This window comes from Salvelinus alpinus, chromosome 2 (genome assembly GCF_045679555.1).
Source record: "Salvelinus alpinus chromosome 2, SLU_Salpinus.1, whole genome shotgun sequence".
Taxonomy (NCBI): Eukaryota; Metazoa; Chordata; class Actinopteri; order Salmoniformes; family Salmonidae; genus Salvelinus; species Salvelinus alpinus.
Window position 1 is genome coordinate 24,758,547 of NC_092087.1, and position 18,591 is coordinate 24,777,137.

General features: G+C 46.0%; 2 protein-coding genes and 1 long non-coding RNA gene across 3 annotated transcripts in view; 2 read left to right on the plus strand and 1 right to left on the minus strand.

The window, feature by feature from the left end:
• Positions 1-1,910: 1,910 nt before the first annotated feature.
• LOC139540682 (general transcription factor II-I repeat domain-containing protein 2A-like) lies at positions 1,911-3,344 on the plus strand. The gene has a single exon (XM_071344541.1). It carries the CDS (start codon positions 1,911-1,913, stop codon positions 3,342-3,344), a length of 1,434 nt encoding a protein of 477 aa, XP_071200642.1.
• Positions 3,345-8,546: 5,202 nt separating this feature from the next.
• LOC139557410 (uncharacterized) lies at positions 8,547-9,042 on the plus strand. Its single transcript, XR_011671390.1, has 2 exons — positions 8,547-8,759; positions 8,871-9,042. It is a non-coding gene; the product is annotated as an uncharacterized lncRNA (long non-coding RNA).
• Positions 9,043-15,402: 6,360 nt separating this feature from the next.
• The window catches only part of LOC139557388 (FYVE, RhoGEF and PH domain-containing protein 5-like), a 73,175-nt gene continuing 69,986 nt past the window's right edge, over positions 15,403-18,591 (minus strand). The window contains exons 21-22 of the transcript XR_011671381.1: positions 16,422-16,668; positions 15,403-16,297 (exon numbers count right to left, since the gene is read on the minus strand). The gene's annotated coding sequence lies outside the window, so the exon portion shown is untranslated. The remainder of the gene's footprint in view (positions 16,298-16,421; positions 16,669-18,591) is intronic.

An 18,591-nucleotide genomic window follows, 5' to 3' on the forward strand; every position in this document is an offset into this window, starting at 1 on the left:
CGGTGAGCTGCTCAGATAGCTGATGCTTAAAGTTAGTGAGGGAGATATAAGTCTCCAACTTAAGCGATTTTTGCAATTCGTTCCAGTCACTGGCAGCAGAGAACTGGAAGGAAAGGCGGTCAAAAGAGGTGTTGGCTTTGGGGATGACCAGTGAAATATACCTTCTGGAGCGCGTGCTACGGGTGGGTGTTGTTATGGTGACCAGTGAGCTGAGATAAGGCGGATCTTTACCTAGCAAAGACTTATAGATGACCTGGCGACAAATATGTAGCGAGGGCCAGCCAACGAGAGCATACAGGTCGCAGTGGTGGTTGGTATATGGGGCTTTGGTGACAAAACGGATGGCACTCTGATAGACTGCATCCAGTTTGCTGAGTAGAGTATTGGAGGCTATTTTGTAAATGACATCGCCGAAGTCGAGGATCGGTAGAATAGTCCGTTTTACGAGGGTTTGTTGTGCAGCGTGAGTGAAGGAGGCTTTGTTGCAAAATTGGAAGCCGATTCTAGATTAGATTTTGGATTAGAGATGCTTAATATGAGTCTCGAAGGAGAGTTTACAGTCTAGCCAGACACCTAGATATTTGTAGTTGTCCACATATTCTAAGTCAAAACCGTCCAGAGTAGTGATGATAGTTGGGCGGGTGCTGGCAGCGATCGGTTGAAGAGCATGCATTTAGTTTTACTAGCGTTTAAGAGCAGTTGGAGGCCACGGAAGGAGTGTTGTATGGCATTGAAGCTCGTTTGGAGGTTTTTTAACACAGTGTCCAAAGAAGGGCCAGATGTATACAGAATGGTGTCGTCTGCGTAGAGGTGGATCAAGGAATCGCCCGCAGCAATAGCGACATCACTGATATATACAGAGAAAAGAGTCGGCCCGAGAATTGAACCCTGTGGTACCCCCATAGAGACTGCCAGAGGTCCGGACAACAGGTCCTCCGATTTGACACACTGAACTCTATCTGAGAAGTAGTTGGTGAATCAGGCGAGGCAGTCATTTGAGAAACCAAGGTTGTTGAGTCTGCCGATAAGAATACGGTGATTGACAGAGTCGAAAGCCTTGGCCAGGTCGATGAAGACGGCTGCACAGTACTGTTTTTTTTAATCGATTGCGGTTATGATATCGTTTAGTACCTTGAGCATGGCTGAGGTGCACCCGTGACCAGCTTGGAAACCGGATTGCACAGCGGAGAAGGTACGGTGGGATTCCGAAATGTTTGTTAACTTGGCTTTCGAAGACTTTGGAAAGGCAGGGCAGGATGGATATAGGTCTGTAACAGTTTGGGTCTAGAGCAGACATGGGCAAACTACGGCCCGCGGGCCACATACGGCCCGTTAGGCTTTTTAATCCGGCCCGCCGAACTTGTCCAAATTATAGTAAAAACCTCCTTTTTTTCCCCTTTCCCTGCAATGCCCACGTTTCCCCAATAGATGGCGCACTCAAAACACATTGACCGTTGTTGGAGTGGCGCGTATTTCTCTTTATTTCACTTTAATTTTCACTTCGTTTCACGTCACCATTAAGCCCTTCTGTGAAAATGAGCGGACCAAAGAGAAGGAAAGTGGACAGCGAATGCCGAGTGTTTAATAAGGAGTGGACAACAAAATACTTCTTCACTGAAGTCCGATCAACGGCTGTATGTCTGATATGCCAAGAAGCTGTTGCGGTTTTCAAAGAGTACAATATCAGCCGTCACTTTGCCACGAAGCATGCAAACTATGCTAGCAAGCAGTCAACACAAGAACGGGCGGCTACTGCTCAGAGGTTGGCAGCTAATTTACAGAGTCAACAGAACTTTTTTCACCGACAAACTGCAATTCAAGAGTCAAGTACCAAGGCAAGTTATTTGCTGGCATTCAAATTAGCAAAGGCTAGCAAGCCTTTCTCCGAAGGCGAGTTTTTGAAAGAGTGCATGGTAGAGACAGCAGGTCTCTTGTGTCCGGAGAGCAAAGCCAAGTTTGAAAAAATCAGTTTAGCACGCAGGACAGTGACTCGCCGCGTGGAACTGATTGACGAAGATATAGTCAGCGAGTTAAACAAAAAGGCGGAGTCCTTTAAGTTATATTCACTAGCACTGGATGAAAGTAACGACATAAAAGACACTGCTCAGCTCCTAATTTTTATCCGAGGGATTAACGACAGTTTTGAGATAACGGAGGAGCTTTTGAGCATGGAATCACTGAAAGGGAAAACGCGAGGAGAGGACTTATATGAACAGGTGTCTGCTGTCATCGAGAGAATGAAGCTACCTTGGAGTAAACTTGCCAATGTCACCACGGATGGATCGCCAAATTTAACTGGAAAAAACATCGGGCTGCTGAAAAGAATCCAGGATAAAGTGAAAGAAGAAAACCCTGACCAGGATGTTATTTTACTTCACTGCATCATTCATCAGGAGTCTCTGTGTAAGTCTGTATTGCAGCTTAATCACGTCGTGGATCCAGTTGTAAAACTTGTTAACTTCATACGAGCAAGGGGACTTAATCATCGTCAGTTCATTACGTTCCTGGAAGAAACTAATGCGGATCACCAGGACCTACTTTACCACTCTCGCGTCCGCTGGTTAAGTTTGGGGAAAGTGTTTCAACGAGTCTGGGAGCTCAAAGACGAGATTCGCTCATTTTTTAATTTAATGGGGAAATCCGAAGAATTCCCCGAGCTGAGCGACACAAACTGGCTTTGTGACTTTGCGTTTGCTGTGGACATATTTTCACACATGAATGAGCTGAACGTGAAGCTACAGGGGAAAGATCAGTTTGCGCACGACATGTACACAAATGTGAGAGCCTTCAAATCCAAGCTGGTTTTATTCTCCAGGCAAATGTCAAACAAATCTTTCGCACATTTCCCCACACTAGCCGTGCAGAAAGAGGCCGCCCGAAATGCGAAGAAATACTGCAAATCACTGGACGATCTGCACAGAGAATTTTGCCGTCGGTTCTGTGATTTTGAAAAAATTGACAAGTCACTTCAACTGGTGTCCTGTCCCCTGTCACAAGACCCCGAATCAGCACCGCAGGAGCTGCAATTGGAACTGATCGATCTTCAGTCTGACTCCGTCTCAAAGGAGAAGTTCAAGTCTCTTAAACTGAATGACTTTTACGCTTCACTTAACGAGACCGCGTTTCCAAACCTCCGGAGGACGGCGCAGAAGATGCTGGTGTTGTTTGGCTCGACCTACGTGTGTGAGCAGACGTTTAGCGTCATGAAAATCAACAAAGCCCATCACAGATCCAAGTTAACTGACCAACACCTCAGATCTGTCCTGAGAATTGCCACAACAAAACTAACTCCAGACTTTGATGCACTGGCAAAAAAGGGAGACCAACAACACTGTTCCCACTGAAATGGTGAGTTTTTCTGCTGTGTTATGAAAAAATGCATATGGAAAGTTTGGAAGTGCGTCTTTTAATTAAGAGCAATGCGCATTTACGCACAGCAGCGGTACAGTAGCTTTATTAACACGCCGCACATCGCTCTTAATTTAAATTTAAATTTTCAGCTGCAGGTAGGATATTTAATACAGCCTATGTCTGTGTGCTTGGCAACGATACACGTGTACTGTTTGCGCGTGAAGGCGAGGGCGTCCGTGGCGAGTTTGTAGAGCGCGCGGTCAGGACAATCCATCCATGATTTTGCGGAGTTTAACACAAGTAGATATTATTGAGCTTGAGTATTTCGTTGTGTAATAATATGTTTTGAATGTTGAAAGTGATTCCATTTTTCAATAAATGTTGATTTCTTTAACTTTGCACCTTCGATTGAAACTTATTAAAAACAGACGCAATCTTGATAAATCACAGTGCGTATGTTATTTTAATCTATTTACATTTCCTCATCCCGGTATCTGCGAAATAGTATGTAAATGCCATATCTTGCATATTCCTTGAGACAAATTTATTAACTGATAAGGGCTATTTTTCACATTTGAAAGACAGTTAATAAATTGGGTTGTAGTGTTCTTACTGTGCTATGAGGTTTGCACACACTACATTTAATGCTTTAGTATATCCGGCCCAAACACTCCCTCCAAATGCTCCTGGCCCGGCCCCTCTGTCAAATTTTAGAACCCATTGTGGCCCGCGAGTCAAAAAGTATGCCCACCCCTGGTCTAGAGTGTCACCCCATTTGAAGAGGGGGATGACCGCGGCAGCTTTCCAATCTTTAGGAATCTCGGACGATACGAAAGAGAGGTTGAACAGACTAGTAATAGGGGTTGCAACAATGGCGGCAGATCATTTTAGAAAGAGAGGGTCCAGATTGTCTAGCCCAGCTGATTTGTACAGGTCCAGGTTTTGCAACTCTTTCAGAACATCTGATATCTGGATTTGGGTGAAGGAGAAGCTGGGATGCTTGGGCAAGTAGCTGCGGGGGGTGCGGAGCTGTTGACCGGGGTTGGGGTAGCCAGGAGGAAAGCATGGCCAGCCGTAGAGAAATGCTTATTGAAATTCTCGACAAAGTTCCATTCCCTGGAAGGCAATGTAAATGTTATTGTACATGGTTCCAAGGCTGTACTATTTCACACACACAATATGTTTCAGTTTGGTTATTTCCCTAAAGTGTGCATGTGTTTCACATGTACAGTGTAATCAACCTAGTGTAAAAGAGATGACTCTGGCTTTTGTAAATGCTTTGTTTTAGTCCAATTTGTCTCCTGTGTTGTCATTAAATTCAAGTGTTGAAACAGTGATATGACTGAATTTGGTTGTGTTCTGTACCCTTCATTTAGCTCTGATGCTGTGTGGTATATCACTCCTGTATCTCCTGCCTGCCCTGGATATTGTGCAACTGTATATTCATATTGGCACTGGTCGTTAGGGCAGGGTGCACAGACGTTTCCCACGGCGATGCCCGCTGCTGTCGTCCCTGTGGTGCCAGGGCAAACATCAGGGTGAGTAACGAGAGGAAGGGATGAATGAAGGGGAACTCTACAACACATAAAACAGGAAATAAATGATCCTTTCATCATGACCTCTGCTATGGACGGAGCAAACCTTTCTCTATATGTTCTTCCCCTGTTTCTATAGCATTCACTCTCACTTCTTCTTTGTGTCCTGTCATTTTTCTCTTCCTCTTCACGTCTTGATTCACATGTCCTTGTTTATTTGAGCTTCATGAAAACACAGCACTGCTCTTAAACTGACACAGTGGCTTTCTGTATGAATGGGCTACTGTTTGTTTGTATGTGTGTGTCTGTGCGTGAATTAAATTGGCTTACACACAAGCATGAGGTAAACCAGACCACTGTTCTCTGGCCAACACATTTGTTTTACCCATACATGGAGACAGTGTGTGAGTGTCAAACAGTGAAGCACTTCATACAACACACTCTCTCAAAGCAGCAAAACTTCACTTTCCTCTTTTAGCCACTGACTAACAGATGTTTTAATCTCGAACAAAATAAAACATAACAAATGGCTTGTCCATCTGTTTCATATGCTTTACATGCCATGTTAACCTATACTGTATATAACATAAATGGCCTGATTATCAAATGGATACTGGTACATTCTGTTTTAATGCACAACCTACAGTTGAAGTCATACGTTTACATACACTTAGGTCGGAGTCATTAAAACTTGTTTTTCAACCACTCCACAAATTTCCTGTTAACAAACTATAGTTTTGGCAAGTTGTTTAGGACATTGTGCATGACACAAGTCATTTTTCCAACAATTGTTTACAGACAGATTATTTCACTTATAATTCACTGTATCACAATTCCAGTGGGTCAAAAGTTTACATACACTAAGTTGACTGTGGCTTTAAACAGCTTGGAAAATTCCTGAAAATTATGTCATGGCTTTAGAAGCTTCTGATAGGCTAATTGACATCATTTGAGTCAATTGGAGGTGTACCTCCGTTTTGCGTTTTGTCTCCTAGAGATGAACGTACTTTGGTGCGAAAAGTGCAAATCAATCCCAGAACAACAGCAAAGGACCTTGTGGAGATGCTGGAGGAAACAGGTACAGAAGTATCAAGAAGAATGAAGCGTGGGTGCGAGCGCAAACATTGACATCCATGTTTGGTTTTGATTCGGAGGGGGGTGGTAGCATCTAACAATTGGATTTTATTATTTCTTGGGCACCGCTAGGCCACGCAAACAACATTCCTTATCAGAAGCGCCCACGGATATACACTCCGACGTGAGAAAAGCGTCGCCAAACAGGCACAGGTCGGCAAATAACTCGCAAGGTAGCTAAATGTTATACAGCAATACAGAGCAATGAAAGCAAATCCATGTGTCTGTTTTGCTCATTCAGCATCTACTGACTGACTTGGCTGTCTCAGTGGCTGTCTCAGTGGCTGTCTCAGTGGCTGTCTCAGTGGCTGTCTCAGTGGCTGTCTCAGTGGCTGCAGAAAATCCAGAGGTATTGCTGCTGTAAGAAATACAGTATTTAATCAACTTCAGCACTCTGCTTTGGTACATCAAATATTCACATGAAAATGATTGTCTAACCATAAACAAAAATACAATAGCCACTATTTTACCTCCTGTATCTTCAGCAACTCAGCCCTCATCTCCAGTGTTTGTAGGTATTTGTATATCTGGACCACAGCAGCCTGGTGCTTGCATGGAGCTCCTGTGTGCCCTACTAGACAAGTGCAGAGGTCTATCTCCATGTTCACAGTATCAAATAAAATAACATTTGATCAAATAAAATTTTATTGGTCACATACACATATTTAGCGATGGCGGGTGTAGCGAAATGCTTGTGTTTCTAACTCCAACAGTGCAGTAATATCTAACAATTCACAACAATTCACACAAATCTACAAGTGAAAGAATGGAATTAAGAAATATATAAATATTAGGACGAGCAATGTCGGAGTGGCATTGGCTAAAATAGAGTAGAATAGAATACAGTATATACATATGAAATGAGTAAAGCAGTATATAAACATTATTAAAGTGACCAGTGATTCCATGTCTATGTACATAGAGCAGCAGCCTCTAAGGTGCAGGGTTGAGTAACTGGGTGGTAGCCGGCTAGTGATGGCTATTTAACAGTCTAATGGTCTTGAGATAGAAGCTGTTTTTCAGTCTCTCGGTCCCAGCTTTGATGCACCTGTACTGACCTCACCTTCTGGATGGTAGAGGGGTGAACAGGTCATGGCTCAGGTGGTTGATGTCCTTGATGATCTTTTTTGCCTTACTGTGGCATCGGGTGTTGTAGGTGTTCTGGAGGGCAGGCAGTGTGCCCCCGGTGATGCGTTGGGCAGACAGCGCCATCCTCTGGAGAGCCCTGCGGTTGCGTGTGTTGCAGTTGCCATACCAGGCGGTCATACAGCCTGACAGGATGTTCAAAATTGTGCATCTGCAAATTTTTGTGAGTGTCTTAGGGGCCTAGCCAAATACCTTAAGCCTCCTGAAGTTGAAGAGGCGCTGTTGCACCTTCTTCCCCACACTGTCTGTGTGGGTGGACCATTTCAGATAGTCATTGATGTGTACGCTGAAGAACTTGGTGGCACTGTGTTATCCTCAAAGCGGATGAAGAAGGTGTTTAGCTTGTCTGGGAGCAAGACATCTGTATCCGCAACGTGGCTGGTTTTCCCTTTGTAATCCGTGATTGTCTGTAAACCTTGGAACATACGTCTCGCGTCTGAGCCGTTGAATTGCGACTCCACTTTGTCTCTGTACTGACATTCTGCCTGTTTGATTGCCTTACTAAAGGAATAACTACACTGTTTATATTTTACCATATTCCCAGTCACCTTGCTATGGTTAAATGTGGTGATTTGCGCTTTCAGTTTTGCGCAAATGCTGCGGTTTCTGGTTTGGGTTGGTTTTAATAGTCAGAGTGGGAACAACATCCCCTACATACTTCCTTATGAATGCAACGTGTCAGTGTATATGTCAGTGTTACTCTCAGAGGCTACCCGGAACATAACCCAGTCCGCGTCCCAGTCCATTTTGAAGCATGGATTCCGATTGGTCAGACCAGCGTTGAATAGACCTTAGCACAGGTACTTCCTGTTTGAGTTTCTGCCTATGAGAAGGGAGGAGCAAGATGGAGTTGTGATCTGATTTACCGAAGGGAGGGCAGGGGAGGGTCTTGTAGGCGTCCCGAAAGGGGGATTATCGGTGATCAAGCATTTTAATAGCGCGAGTACTACAGTCAATGTGTTGATAGAACTTCAGTCGTATTGTTAAAATCCCCAGCTACAATAAATGCACCCTCAGGATATGTAGTGTACAGTTTGCACAAAGTCCAATGTAGTTCCTTGAGGGCCATCGTGGTATCGGCTTGAGGGAGTGTATACACGGCTGTGACTATTACCGAAGAGAATTCTCTTGGGAAGTAATACGATTGGCATTTGATTGTGAGGTATTCTAGGTCGGGTGAACAAAAGGACTTGGGTTTCTGTACGTTATCATAATCACACCATGAGTAGTTAATTATGAAACATACATCACCACCTTTCCTCTTCCCGGAGAGCTCTTTATTCCTGTCTGCGCAATGTACTGAGAACCCAGCTGGCGAGAGCCTCTCTCTCCGGAGAGAGCCATGATTCTGTGAAACTGTCACGAATCCCGCTTCCTGAGTCTGGGTTTGCCTGTATGTCTGTCCTGGAGTGTGTTTCAGGTGTCCTGGAACGCACCCTGTCTGGTTGCCGGGCGAATTAGCTTGTTGGGAGATTGATGTTCACCCGCACCTGTGTCCCATCAGTATTCTGCACACCTGTCCTGATCATCATCTCTTCCCTTCAAAAGCTCTGACCTGACTTCCATTCCCTGCCGGATCGTTAGCCATGACCAGTATGTTTTGCTCACGAACCAGTCTCCAAGTTATAGAGTTTGTTTTGTTTTGTTTTATTGTTTTGTACATCTGCTTGCCTTTAACTGACCTCCGTTTTGTTCTATCTACAGCCATTCTTCCGGAACCCATCACCCATCCCTGTCTGCTCGTCGCTAGTGTTTTTTCCTATCCTTTGGATCTGCTCATCCACTTCCATCAACCCACCTCCGCTGTCCGCTCCGCCACCCGGAACTATCTACCTCCACGTTCTCATCATTTAAATAAATTCTCACCATCTTCATACTCACCTTGTCCTGGTCTGCTTCTGGGTCCGATTTTTGTAAAGCGTGACAGAACGATCCGGCCAAGTATGGACCCAGCGGACCTGGACTCCGTTCGACATGCCATTTCCCATCAGGGGATGATATTGGGTCAACACAGCACAGCGCTACAGGAGATAGCGAGTTCAGTCCAGAACTTCTCTACCAGCTTGGCGAGAATCCAGAATCAGCTCAGTTTTCCGGCGGATTCTCCACCACCTGTTTCACCCCTCTCACCTGCCGCTTCTGGAGCGGTTTCCTTCCGTGAGCCCAAGGTACCGACGCCGGATAAATATGAAGGGGATTTGGGAGGATGCCGTTCATTTATTATGCAGTGTGGGTTAGTATTTGAGCTACAGCCCCACTCTTACGCCACAGACAAGGCTAGGATAGCTTTTGTTATTGAACTGCTGCGTGGTAGAGCCGGAATGGGCTTCAGCTGTTTGGGAACAACAGGACACCTGCATAGCATCATACCAGGAGTTCACGGCAGAAATGAGAGAACTTTTTGACCATCCAGTCCGAGGTAAGGACGCAGCTAAGCGGTTGTTTTCTCTTCGCCAAGGAGCTCGTTATGTGGCAGACTTTGTGATTGAGTTCCGAACATTGGCTGTGGAGAGTGGGTGGAATGAGGAGGCACTACAAGCGGCTTTTTACCAGGGGTTGTCGGAGCAACTCAAGGATGAGCTGATTTCCTATCCGGAGCCTTGTGACCTGGACAGTTTGGTCGCATTATCCATTAGGGTGGATAACAGAGTTCGAGAGAGAAGGAGGGAGAAGCAGTGGGTTCGGTCCAATCTATCAGCTACTCGGTTACCATTCGGGTCAGGAGGGGAACCAGAAGAGGTTAATCAGGTTTCCTCACACGGGATTAATAAAGGAGTTCTGCCGCCAGATCCTGAATCTATGCAAGTGGGGCGGCACGGGTTAACTAAGGACGAGCGCCAACGTAGACTTGAGACCAACAGATGCCTCTACTGTGGTAGTTCGGGACATTACATCTCCGTTTGTCCTCAGCGCCCGTTAAACTGCTCGGCTCGTTAACTTCTTGCGACTACAGGGGGTGCTGTTCCGAATTAGCATTTTGTCGTCTCCAAATTAAACTGCCTAGTACTCAATTCTTGCTCGTACAATATGCATATTATTAATTCTATTGGATAGAAAAAACTTTCTAGTTTCATACAACGTTGAAATTATGTCTGTGGGTGACCCAGAACTCTTTCTACAGCGAAATCCATGACAGACAGTGAAAGGTCTGAGAGCGAAGCTCTGGTTTCAGATCAGTTTTTAAGGTCTCTGTCTATCCTATGGAACGACACGAACTGCACCCGCCTTCCCCTGGATGTCAGTAACCAATGAGAAGTGGAATGGGCCTTCTAGGTAGCTCTCAGAGGTTATAAAAGACCAAGGAGTGAGAGTAGCCCCCCTTTCGACGCTCGCCCTTACGCAGGAAGGGACCTCCGGACGCCATTTTCACAGGCTCGGTTATCAACTTGAAATGTATCCGTCTGTAATTTAATTCGATATAGGACTTAGAAACATCATAAGGTAGTTAATTTAAACCGTTTTATAGCAATTTATATCCGTTTAGTGCGATTTTGAGGAATTTCTTTGTTGTGCACTCTGAAACTTTGGACACGTTTTGGTGTCCCGTTCGATCGTTAGTGGATATTTCGAAGGACAGAGGACATCTATCGACCAAAAGACGTTTATAACATAGAAAGGATACATTGCCCAAGAATATGATGGAAGAACAGCTCAAAGTAAGCAATATTTAATATGATAAACCGTGTTTCTGTCGAAATATTTTAAACGCATATTTCGCCATTTTGTTTGGTATAGCTTCACTTGGCGAACCCTGTATTGAAAAGTAAGGATAATTTTAAAAATGTAAATCAGCGGTTGCATTAAGAACTAATTTGTCTTTCGATTCCTGTCTACCCTGTATTTTTTAGTCAAGTATATGATTAGCTTTCAATTAAACTAGATCACTCTGATAGATGACGTCAGACATATTGAGGCTTGATTTCCTAGTATTTTTATTGTGTAACCACGGTTTTGTATGGCTAAATATGCACCTTTTCGAACAAACTGTATATGTATGTTGTAAAATGATGTTACAGGAGTGTCATCGGAAGAATTCTGAGAAGGTTAGTGAAAAAATTAATATCTTTTGGCGGTGATTACGTTATAGCGCTCTTTGGCTGGAATCGATGCTCTGGTAACGTTTGCACATGTAGTATGCTAACTTATCGATTTATTGTGTTTTCGCTGAAAAACGCTTAGAAAATCTGAAATATGGTCTGAAATCACAAGAACTGGGTCTTTCCATTGCTATGCTTTGTCTATTTTTATGAAATGTTTTATGATGAGTAAATTGGTCATACACGTTGCTCTATCTAGTAATTCTAGTCGATTTGTGATGGTCGGTGCAATTGTAAACTGTGATTTCTACCTGAAATATGCACTTTTTTCTAACAAAAACTATCCTATACCATGAATATGTTATCAGACTGTCATCTGATGGGTTTTTTTATAGGTTATTGGCTATCAATATCTTAGTTGAGCCGAATTGGTGATAGCACCTGAAGGAGTAAGAAACTGATGGAGTTAGAATAGTGGTGTATTTTGCTAACGTGTTTAGCTAATAGATTTACATATTTTGTCTTCCCTGTAAAACATTTTAAAAATCTGAAATGGTGGCTTTATTCACAAGATCTGTATCTTTCATCTGGTGTCTTGGACTTGTGATTTAATGATATTTAGATGCTACTATCTACTTGTGAAGCTATGCTAGCTATGCTAATCAGTGTGTGGGGGGTGCTCCCGGATCCGGGATTGATACTCGTGAAAGGTTAAGTTTGGGAGGGTTGTTAGCGAGCCAGTTTCAACCTCTCAAGATCCCCGTCAGACCCCGTTTTCCTGCTACCCTCATAAATAAGGATCAGAGTTTAGCGATTAACGCTTTCATCGATTCAGGTGCCGATGACAGCTTCATTGATGCCGACTTAGTGGAACAGCTGGGGCTTTCCAAGGAGCAATTACCGGAAGCCATTGAAGCAACCACTCTGAACGGTAGTGTTCTGGCACGGATCACTATGAGGACGGAACCGGTTAAGATGTTGTTGTCGGGGAATCATTCAGAGGTTATTTCTTTTTTTATTTTGCCTTCCCCCCATGTACCTCTGGTTCTTGGATACCCCTGGCTAAGAGAACACAATCCTTCGTTCGATTGGGTGACTGGTAAGGTAACTAGTTGGAGCATTGAGTGCCATGCTAACTGCCTCAGGACTGCCTGTTCTCATGCTGTCCCCAGTCGGGTCAGTGAGTTTGCTCCTCCTGATTTGTCCCTGGTTCCTGAAACATATCACGAGTTGGGTGAGGTGTTCAGTAAGCAGAGAGCTCAGTCACTTCCTCCCCACCGACCTTATGATTGTACGATTAAGCTGTTCCCTGGAGCTGCCTTTCCCAAGGGACGGTTATACAGTATTTCTCGACCTGAGCGGGAAGCCCTGGAGACCTACATAAAGGAGTCTCTTGCTGCAGGTCTCATTCGTCCCTCGTCATCACCCCTGGGAGCTGGATTTTTTTTTGTTAGTAAGAAGGATGGCTCTCTTCGACCGTGTATTGATTATCGGGGGTTGAATGATATTACGGTCAAGAACAAGTACCCCTTGCCCTTGATGAGCTCCGCTTTCGATTCTTTACAGGGTGCTACTGTGTTTACGAAGCTTGATCTACGCAATGCGTATTATCTGGTTCGGATCAAGGAGGGGGACGAGTGGTTGACTGGATTCAATACACCTATGGGACATTTCGAGTACCTGGTGATGCCGTTTGGACTTTCCAACGCTCCAGCAGTGTTCCAAGGTTTGGTGAATGACGTGCTGAGGGATATGATCGGTCTGTTTGTGTTCGTTTACCTGGATGACATCCTGATTTTCTCCAAGGAGCTTTCCAGCCACATCCAGCATGTTAAGCAGGTCCTGCAGCGGTTATTGGAGAACCGTCTGTTTGTGAAGGCAGAGAAGTGTGATTTTCACGCCCACACTACATCCTTTCTCGGGTACATCATCTCCAGGGGAGAGATCAAGATGGACCAAGAGAAGGTTCGTGCGGTTCGGGATTGGGTCCAGCCCGGTACGAGATTGCAGCTCCAGAGATTCCTGGGGTTTGCGAACTTCTATCGGAGGTTTATCCGTGATTACAGCCGGGTGGCCGCCCCATTAACGGCTCTGACGTCTTGCACCAGAAGGTTCTGTTGGACTCCTGAGGCAGACCGAGCATTTCTGGATTTGAAGAGTCGATTCACCAACGCCCCGATTCTCTCTCAACCTGACACTTCCCGTCAGTTTGTTGTTGAAGTGGACGCGTCTGATGTGGGGGTGGGCGCCATCCTGTCTCAGCGTAGCTCCACTGACGGTAAACTCCATCCCTGCGCTTTCTACTCTTGTCGTCTTTCTCCAGCTGAAAGAAACTACGATGTGGGTAACCGGGAGCTTCTCGCTGTGAAGCTTGCTTTGGATGAGTGGCGTCACTGGTTGGAGGGAGCGGAGCAACCGTTTGTGGTCTGGACTGACCACAAGAATCTGGCTTACATGCAATCGGCTAAACGTCTCAACTCCCGTCAGGCCAGGTGGGCTTTGTTTTTTGGACGCTTCAATTTTTCCCTGACGTTCCGACCTGGGTCGAAGAACGGCAAGGCGGACGCCTTGTCCCGGATGTTCTCCAAGACGGAGGAGAGTGGGGTCAAGACTGAGACGATTCTTCCCCAGAATCTTGTCGTGGGAGCCGTTACGTGGAGGATTGAGGAGGATGTGATGGCGGCCCTTCGGACGCAGCCCGGTCCTGGTAACGGTCCACCCGGTCGGTTGTTCGTGCCTGAGTCGGTCCGTTCTGCTGTTCTTCAGTGGTCCCACGCCAGCAAGATAGCTTGTCACCCTGGCGTTGCTCGGACTATGGCGCTACTGCGCAGACGATTTTGGTGGCCTGCCATGGGAGAAGATACCCGGAGGTTTGTTGCCGCATGTCCTGTTTGTGCTCAGAACAAAAGTACCAATCGGCCCAGCTCTGGGCTTCTTCACCCTCTACCTATTCCTCGGCGACCTTGGGATCTGGCCCTGGATTTTGTCACGGGATTGCCCCCTTCTGTTGGGAACACGGTCATTCTGACCATTGTGGACAGATTCAGCAAGTTTGCTCATTTTGTTCCTCTCTCCAAGCTTCCATCGGCTACGGAGACGTCTGAGATCCTGGTTAGGGAGGTTTTCAGGGTCCACGGATTGCCCAGTGACATTGTTTCTGACCGTGGTCCTCAGTTTACCTCTGCTGTTTGGAGATCTTTCTGTTTGGCCATTGGAGCTACAGTCAGTCTCACTTCTGGATTTCATCCTCAATCTAATGGTCAGGCGGAGAGAGCCAACCAGAAGATGGAGTCCACGCTGCGTTGTCTTGTCTCTTCTGATCCTACCTCTTGGTCATCTCAATTACCCTGGGTCGAGTATGCCCATAATACCCTTCCGTCATCTGCCACTGGGATGTCCCCCTTCCAATGCCTGTACGGTTACCAACCTCCTTTGTTTCCTTCTCAGGAAAGGGATCTCTCGGTTCCCTCTGTCCAGACCCACATTCGTCGTTGCCACCGGACCTGGCATCGGGCCAGGAAGGCTCTCCTTAGAGTGTCTGATCGGTATCAGATCCAGGCGAATCGTCGCCGTATTCCTGCCCCAGCTTATACGGTCGGAGATAAGGTTTGGTTGGCTACACGGGATCTTCCTCTACGGACTGAGTCGAGAAAGTTGTCACCGAAGTTCATTGGTCCGTTCGTAGTGGAGAGAATCATTAATCCTGTTGTGGTTCGACTCAAGTTGCCTGCAACTCTTAGAGTACATCCCACATTTCATGTCTCCTGCCTCAAGCCGGTTCACCTCAGTCCTCTGTTGCCCCCTCCTCCTCGTCCTCCTCCTCCTCGGATGATCGGAGGTGGTCCTGTCTACACGGTGCGTCGCATCATGGACTCCAGACGGCGGGGTCGAGGGTACCAGTATTTAGTGGATTGGGAAGGATATGGTCCAGAGGAGAGGAGTTGGATTCCTCGGCGTCAGATCCTGGATGACGACCTGCTTCGTGACTTCTACCGCCTCCACCCTGGCGCTCCAGGTAGTCCGCCCGGTGGCGTTCGTCGGAGGGGGGGTACTGTCACGAATCCCGCTTCCTGAGTCTGGGTTTGCCTGTATGTCTGTCCTGGAGTGTGTTTCAGGTGTCCTGGAACGCACCCTGTCTGGTTGCCGGGCGAATTAGCTTGTTGGGAGATTGATGTTCACCCGCACCTGTGTCCCATCAGTATTCTGAACACCTGTCCTGATCATCATCTCTTCCCTTCAAAAGCTCTGACCTGACTTCCATTCCCTGCCGGATCGTTAGCCATGACCAGTATGTTTTGCTCACGAACCAGTCTCCAAGTTATAGAGTTTGTTTTGTTTTGTTTTATTGTTTTGTACATCTGCTTGCCTTTAACTGACCTCCGTTTTGTTCTATCTACAGCCATTCTTCTGGAACCCATCACCCATCCCTGTCTGCTCGTCGCTAGTTTCTTTTCCTATCCTTTGGATCTGCTCATCCACTTCCATCAACCCACCTCCGCTGTCCGCTCCGCCACCCGGAACTATCTACCTCCACGTTCTCATCATTTAAATAAATTCTCACCATCTTCATACTCACCTTGTCCTGGTCTGCTTCTGGGTCCGATTTTTGTAAAGCGTGACAGAAACAGAGTATGTTACAGTCCCTGATGTCTCGCTGGAAGGAGATCCTCGCCCTGAGCTCATCTACTTTATTGTCCAGAGACTGAACATTAGCAAGTATACTCGGAAGTGGTGGATGGTGTGCACACCTCCTGAGTCAGATTAGAAGTCCACTCCGAATCTTTCTTCTCTGAGGCGTCTTGGAGCAGCATGGGATAAGTTAAATTGCCCGGGGTGGTACGAATGAAGGATCCAATTCGGTAAAGTTGTATTCCTGGTTGTAATGCTGGTTAAGTTACCGCCGCTCTGATATCCAAAAGTTATTTCCGGCTGTACGTAATAACATAAAAAACGTTCTGGGCTAAAAATGTAAGAAATAACACACAAAAAAAACAAAATACTGCAAAGTTGCTTAGGAGCTAGAAGCAGAGCTGTCATGTCTGTCGGCGCCATCTTGCTGGCCTGGCGTGGTGGCCTTCATTATTTCTCCCCCATCTGGCAGACATTAGGAGAGAGAGGATAGACAACTTATAATGCAAGCTATAAGATACAACAAATAATAAAAGACCACGTGATGGATTTTTGTAATATTGCAAACCTGTATTTAGCACTATCTTACCTGTTCGATGTCAGATGGGTTGACGTTGCTCTCCTGGGACAGAAAACATGAGCGCTGGAACGTTTCCCAGTGGCCAAGGGCAACATCTGTCATCGGTGCCTTATAGTAGGCCTCTAGGCGCAATGTCAGCAAGGACCCGCATTTATGCCTCCACGAAGTGATTTGTGTCGTTCCCTCCCGATAGCTGAGTGCTCAACACTCTCGACGACTGAACAGTTGATCGAAGTAGGCTGTGAATTTCTTGTACCTGTAATTAGGGTAAAATATGTAATTGAACAATGTCTTGTACTATTGCATATTGCTGACAAAATAAGGGAAAATGTTTCCCCAAATAACAACATATCCCAAACAAGGACTGGGTAAATTTATATGACAAGACTAAAACTGACCAGCAAGTCTTGGTTTTATCATAAAAAAATTACTGATAACAAAGCACAAGCTAATAGATCGCACCTCATTATACTGTTATACTACACTAACCCGGCAACAACTGGGTTGTGTTTTGGCTGCTGATACAGGGGCTCAACCATCTCTTCCCTTGCATAAATGATGTCTTCGAAGACAGTCTACTCCACTCTCCTTGCTCCACAGTCACCTCCACACTGCCTGGACTAGGTGGAACGTGTAGAGGAGCAGTTTGGTCCCTAGAAATGCCTTTCCTAATGCTCCCCTCTCTGCCTTGCAGTCATCTGTAATGATGAGGCGAGGACCAGCCTGGCCTCTTCCTCAGGACTTCCTTCAACAGTTGAAGGCCCTCAAGTTGAAGGTCCTCAAGAAAAACTTTGCAGTTCTCTGTCCATGTTCCCAGAAGAATCAGTGAAGCAGAGCTCACCACTGTGTCTGGTCTGATGGACACGCTCATCAGTGGGGAGCAGATAGCCACGAGAGGGGTTCCTCCGTAAGATTTCTCAATATTGGCGCAGACCTCATCGCACATAAGATTATACTCCTCAACCTGCCTCTAGGGCTGACAGCATATAGAAGTAGCACAACAATGTGTCCACAATTTCCTACACCTTTTCACTCCTAATACTGTAACACTTACCATGATAGAAAAGGAAATGATCATAATCATCATAACACAAGACTATCCTGAATTTAAAAAGATAACATCCAGTGGCTTTGGCCTTATACCCATTAAAGACTACTACATAGGGCCTCCCGAGTGGCGCAGCAGTCCAGGTTCAATCCTAGGCTGTGTCACAACCAGCTGTGACTGGGAGTCCCATAGGGTAGCTGCCAGGGGGGCTTTACTTGGCTCATTGCTCTATAGCGTCTCCTTGTGGTGGGCCGGGTGCCTGCAGGCTGACTTCGGTCATCAGTTGAACAGTGTTTCCACCAACACATTGGTGCAGCTGGCTTCCGGGAGTTTGCAGCAATGAGACAAAATCGCAATTGGATTTCACGTAATCGTGGAGAAAAGGGGTAAAAAATACAAACATTTGAATCTACTAACTCCTCGATCACAGCGTCATTGCATTTTGGTACACCAGAAGTACATGAATTTCCAATGGAACGTTGCGTTTACTTTGCAGCAAACTGTATGCTTATGCGTCAAGCTGTATGCTTAGATGGCTTGACAGAAATGGTAGCAGAAGGTGAATGTTGAACTTTTGTTGCATACATATCCAGATGATTCTGCATACTATTTTGTGCAATAACACTATCAGTGTGATCAAGGCGACAGCCAACTCCGTATGTTTTGCCCCATAGTAGCGCACGCGTCGGTTTTGTTGCTGAACAACCATGAGTTTGGTTTTTGATAGCACACTTTTTGACGGCATGCACCTGGCTGAGGCTCTCTGAATCTATTCAATCACTGCTCTCATGCTGTTGACCAATGACACAGACTTTTGAGGCTGGAATACGCACCTAGGATAAACAGGGTGTGGTTTCGGCTAACTTAATTTGGGAGGGAAAAGATACGTGTTTGGATCAGCAGTAGACCATCTGTCCTGGACGTGCCAGAAGGATTATGTAGGAGTATATGAGGGGTTAGAGTGGTATATGGGAGGTGAAGGGTTACAGAGGGGTATAAGTGGGGTGTGAGCAGCTCGTCCTTGATTGCAAGGACGAGGATGAGGGGCATAGCCAGCCCACGACAACGAACCAACTGCCTGACCGACGCACACCCACTGAACTGACCGCTGCCCCACCCTGCCCCGTGCTC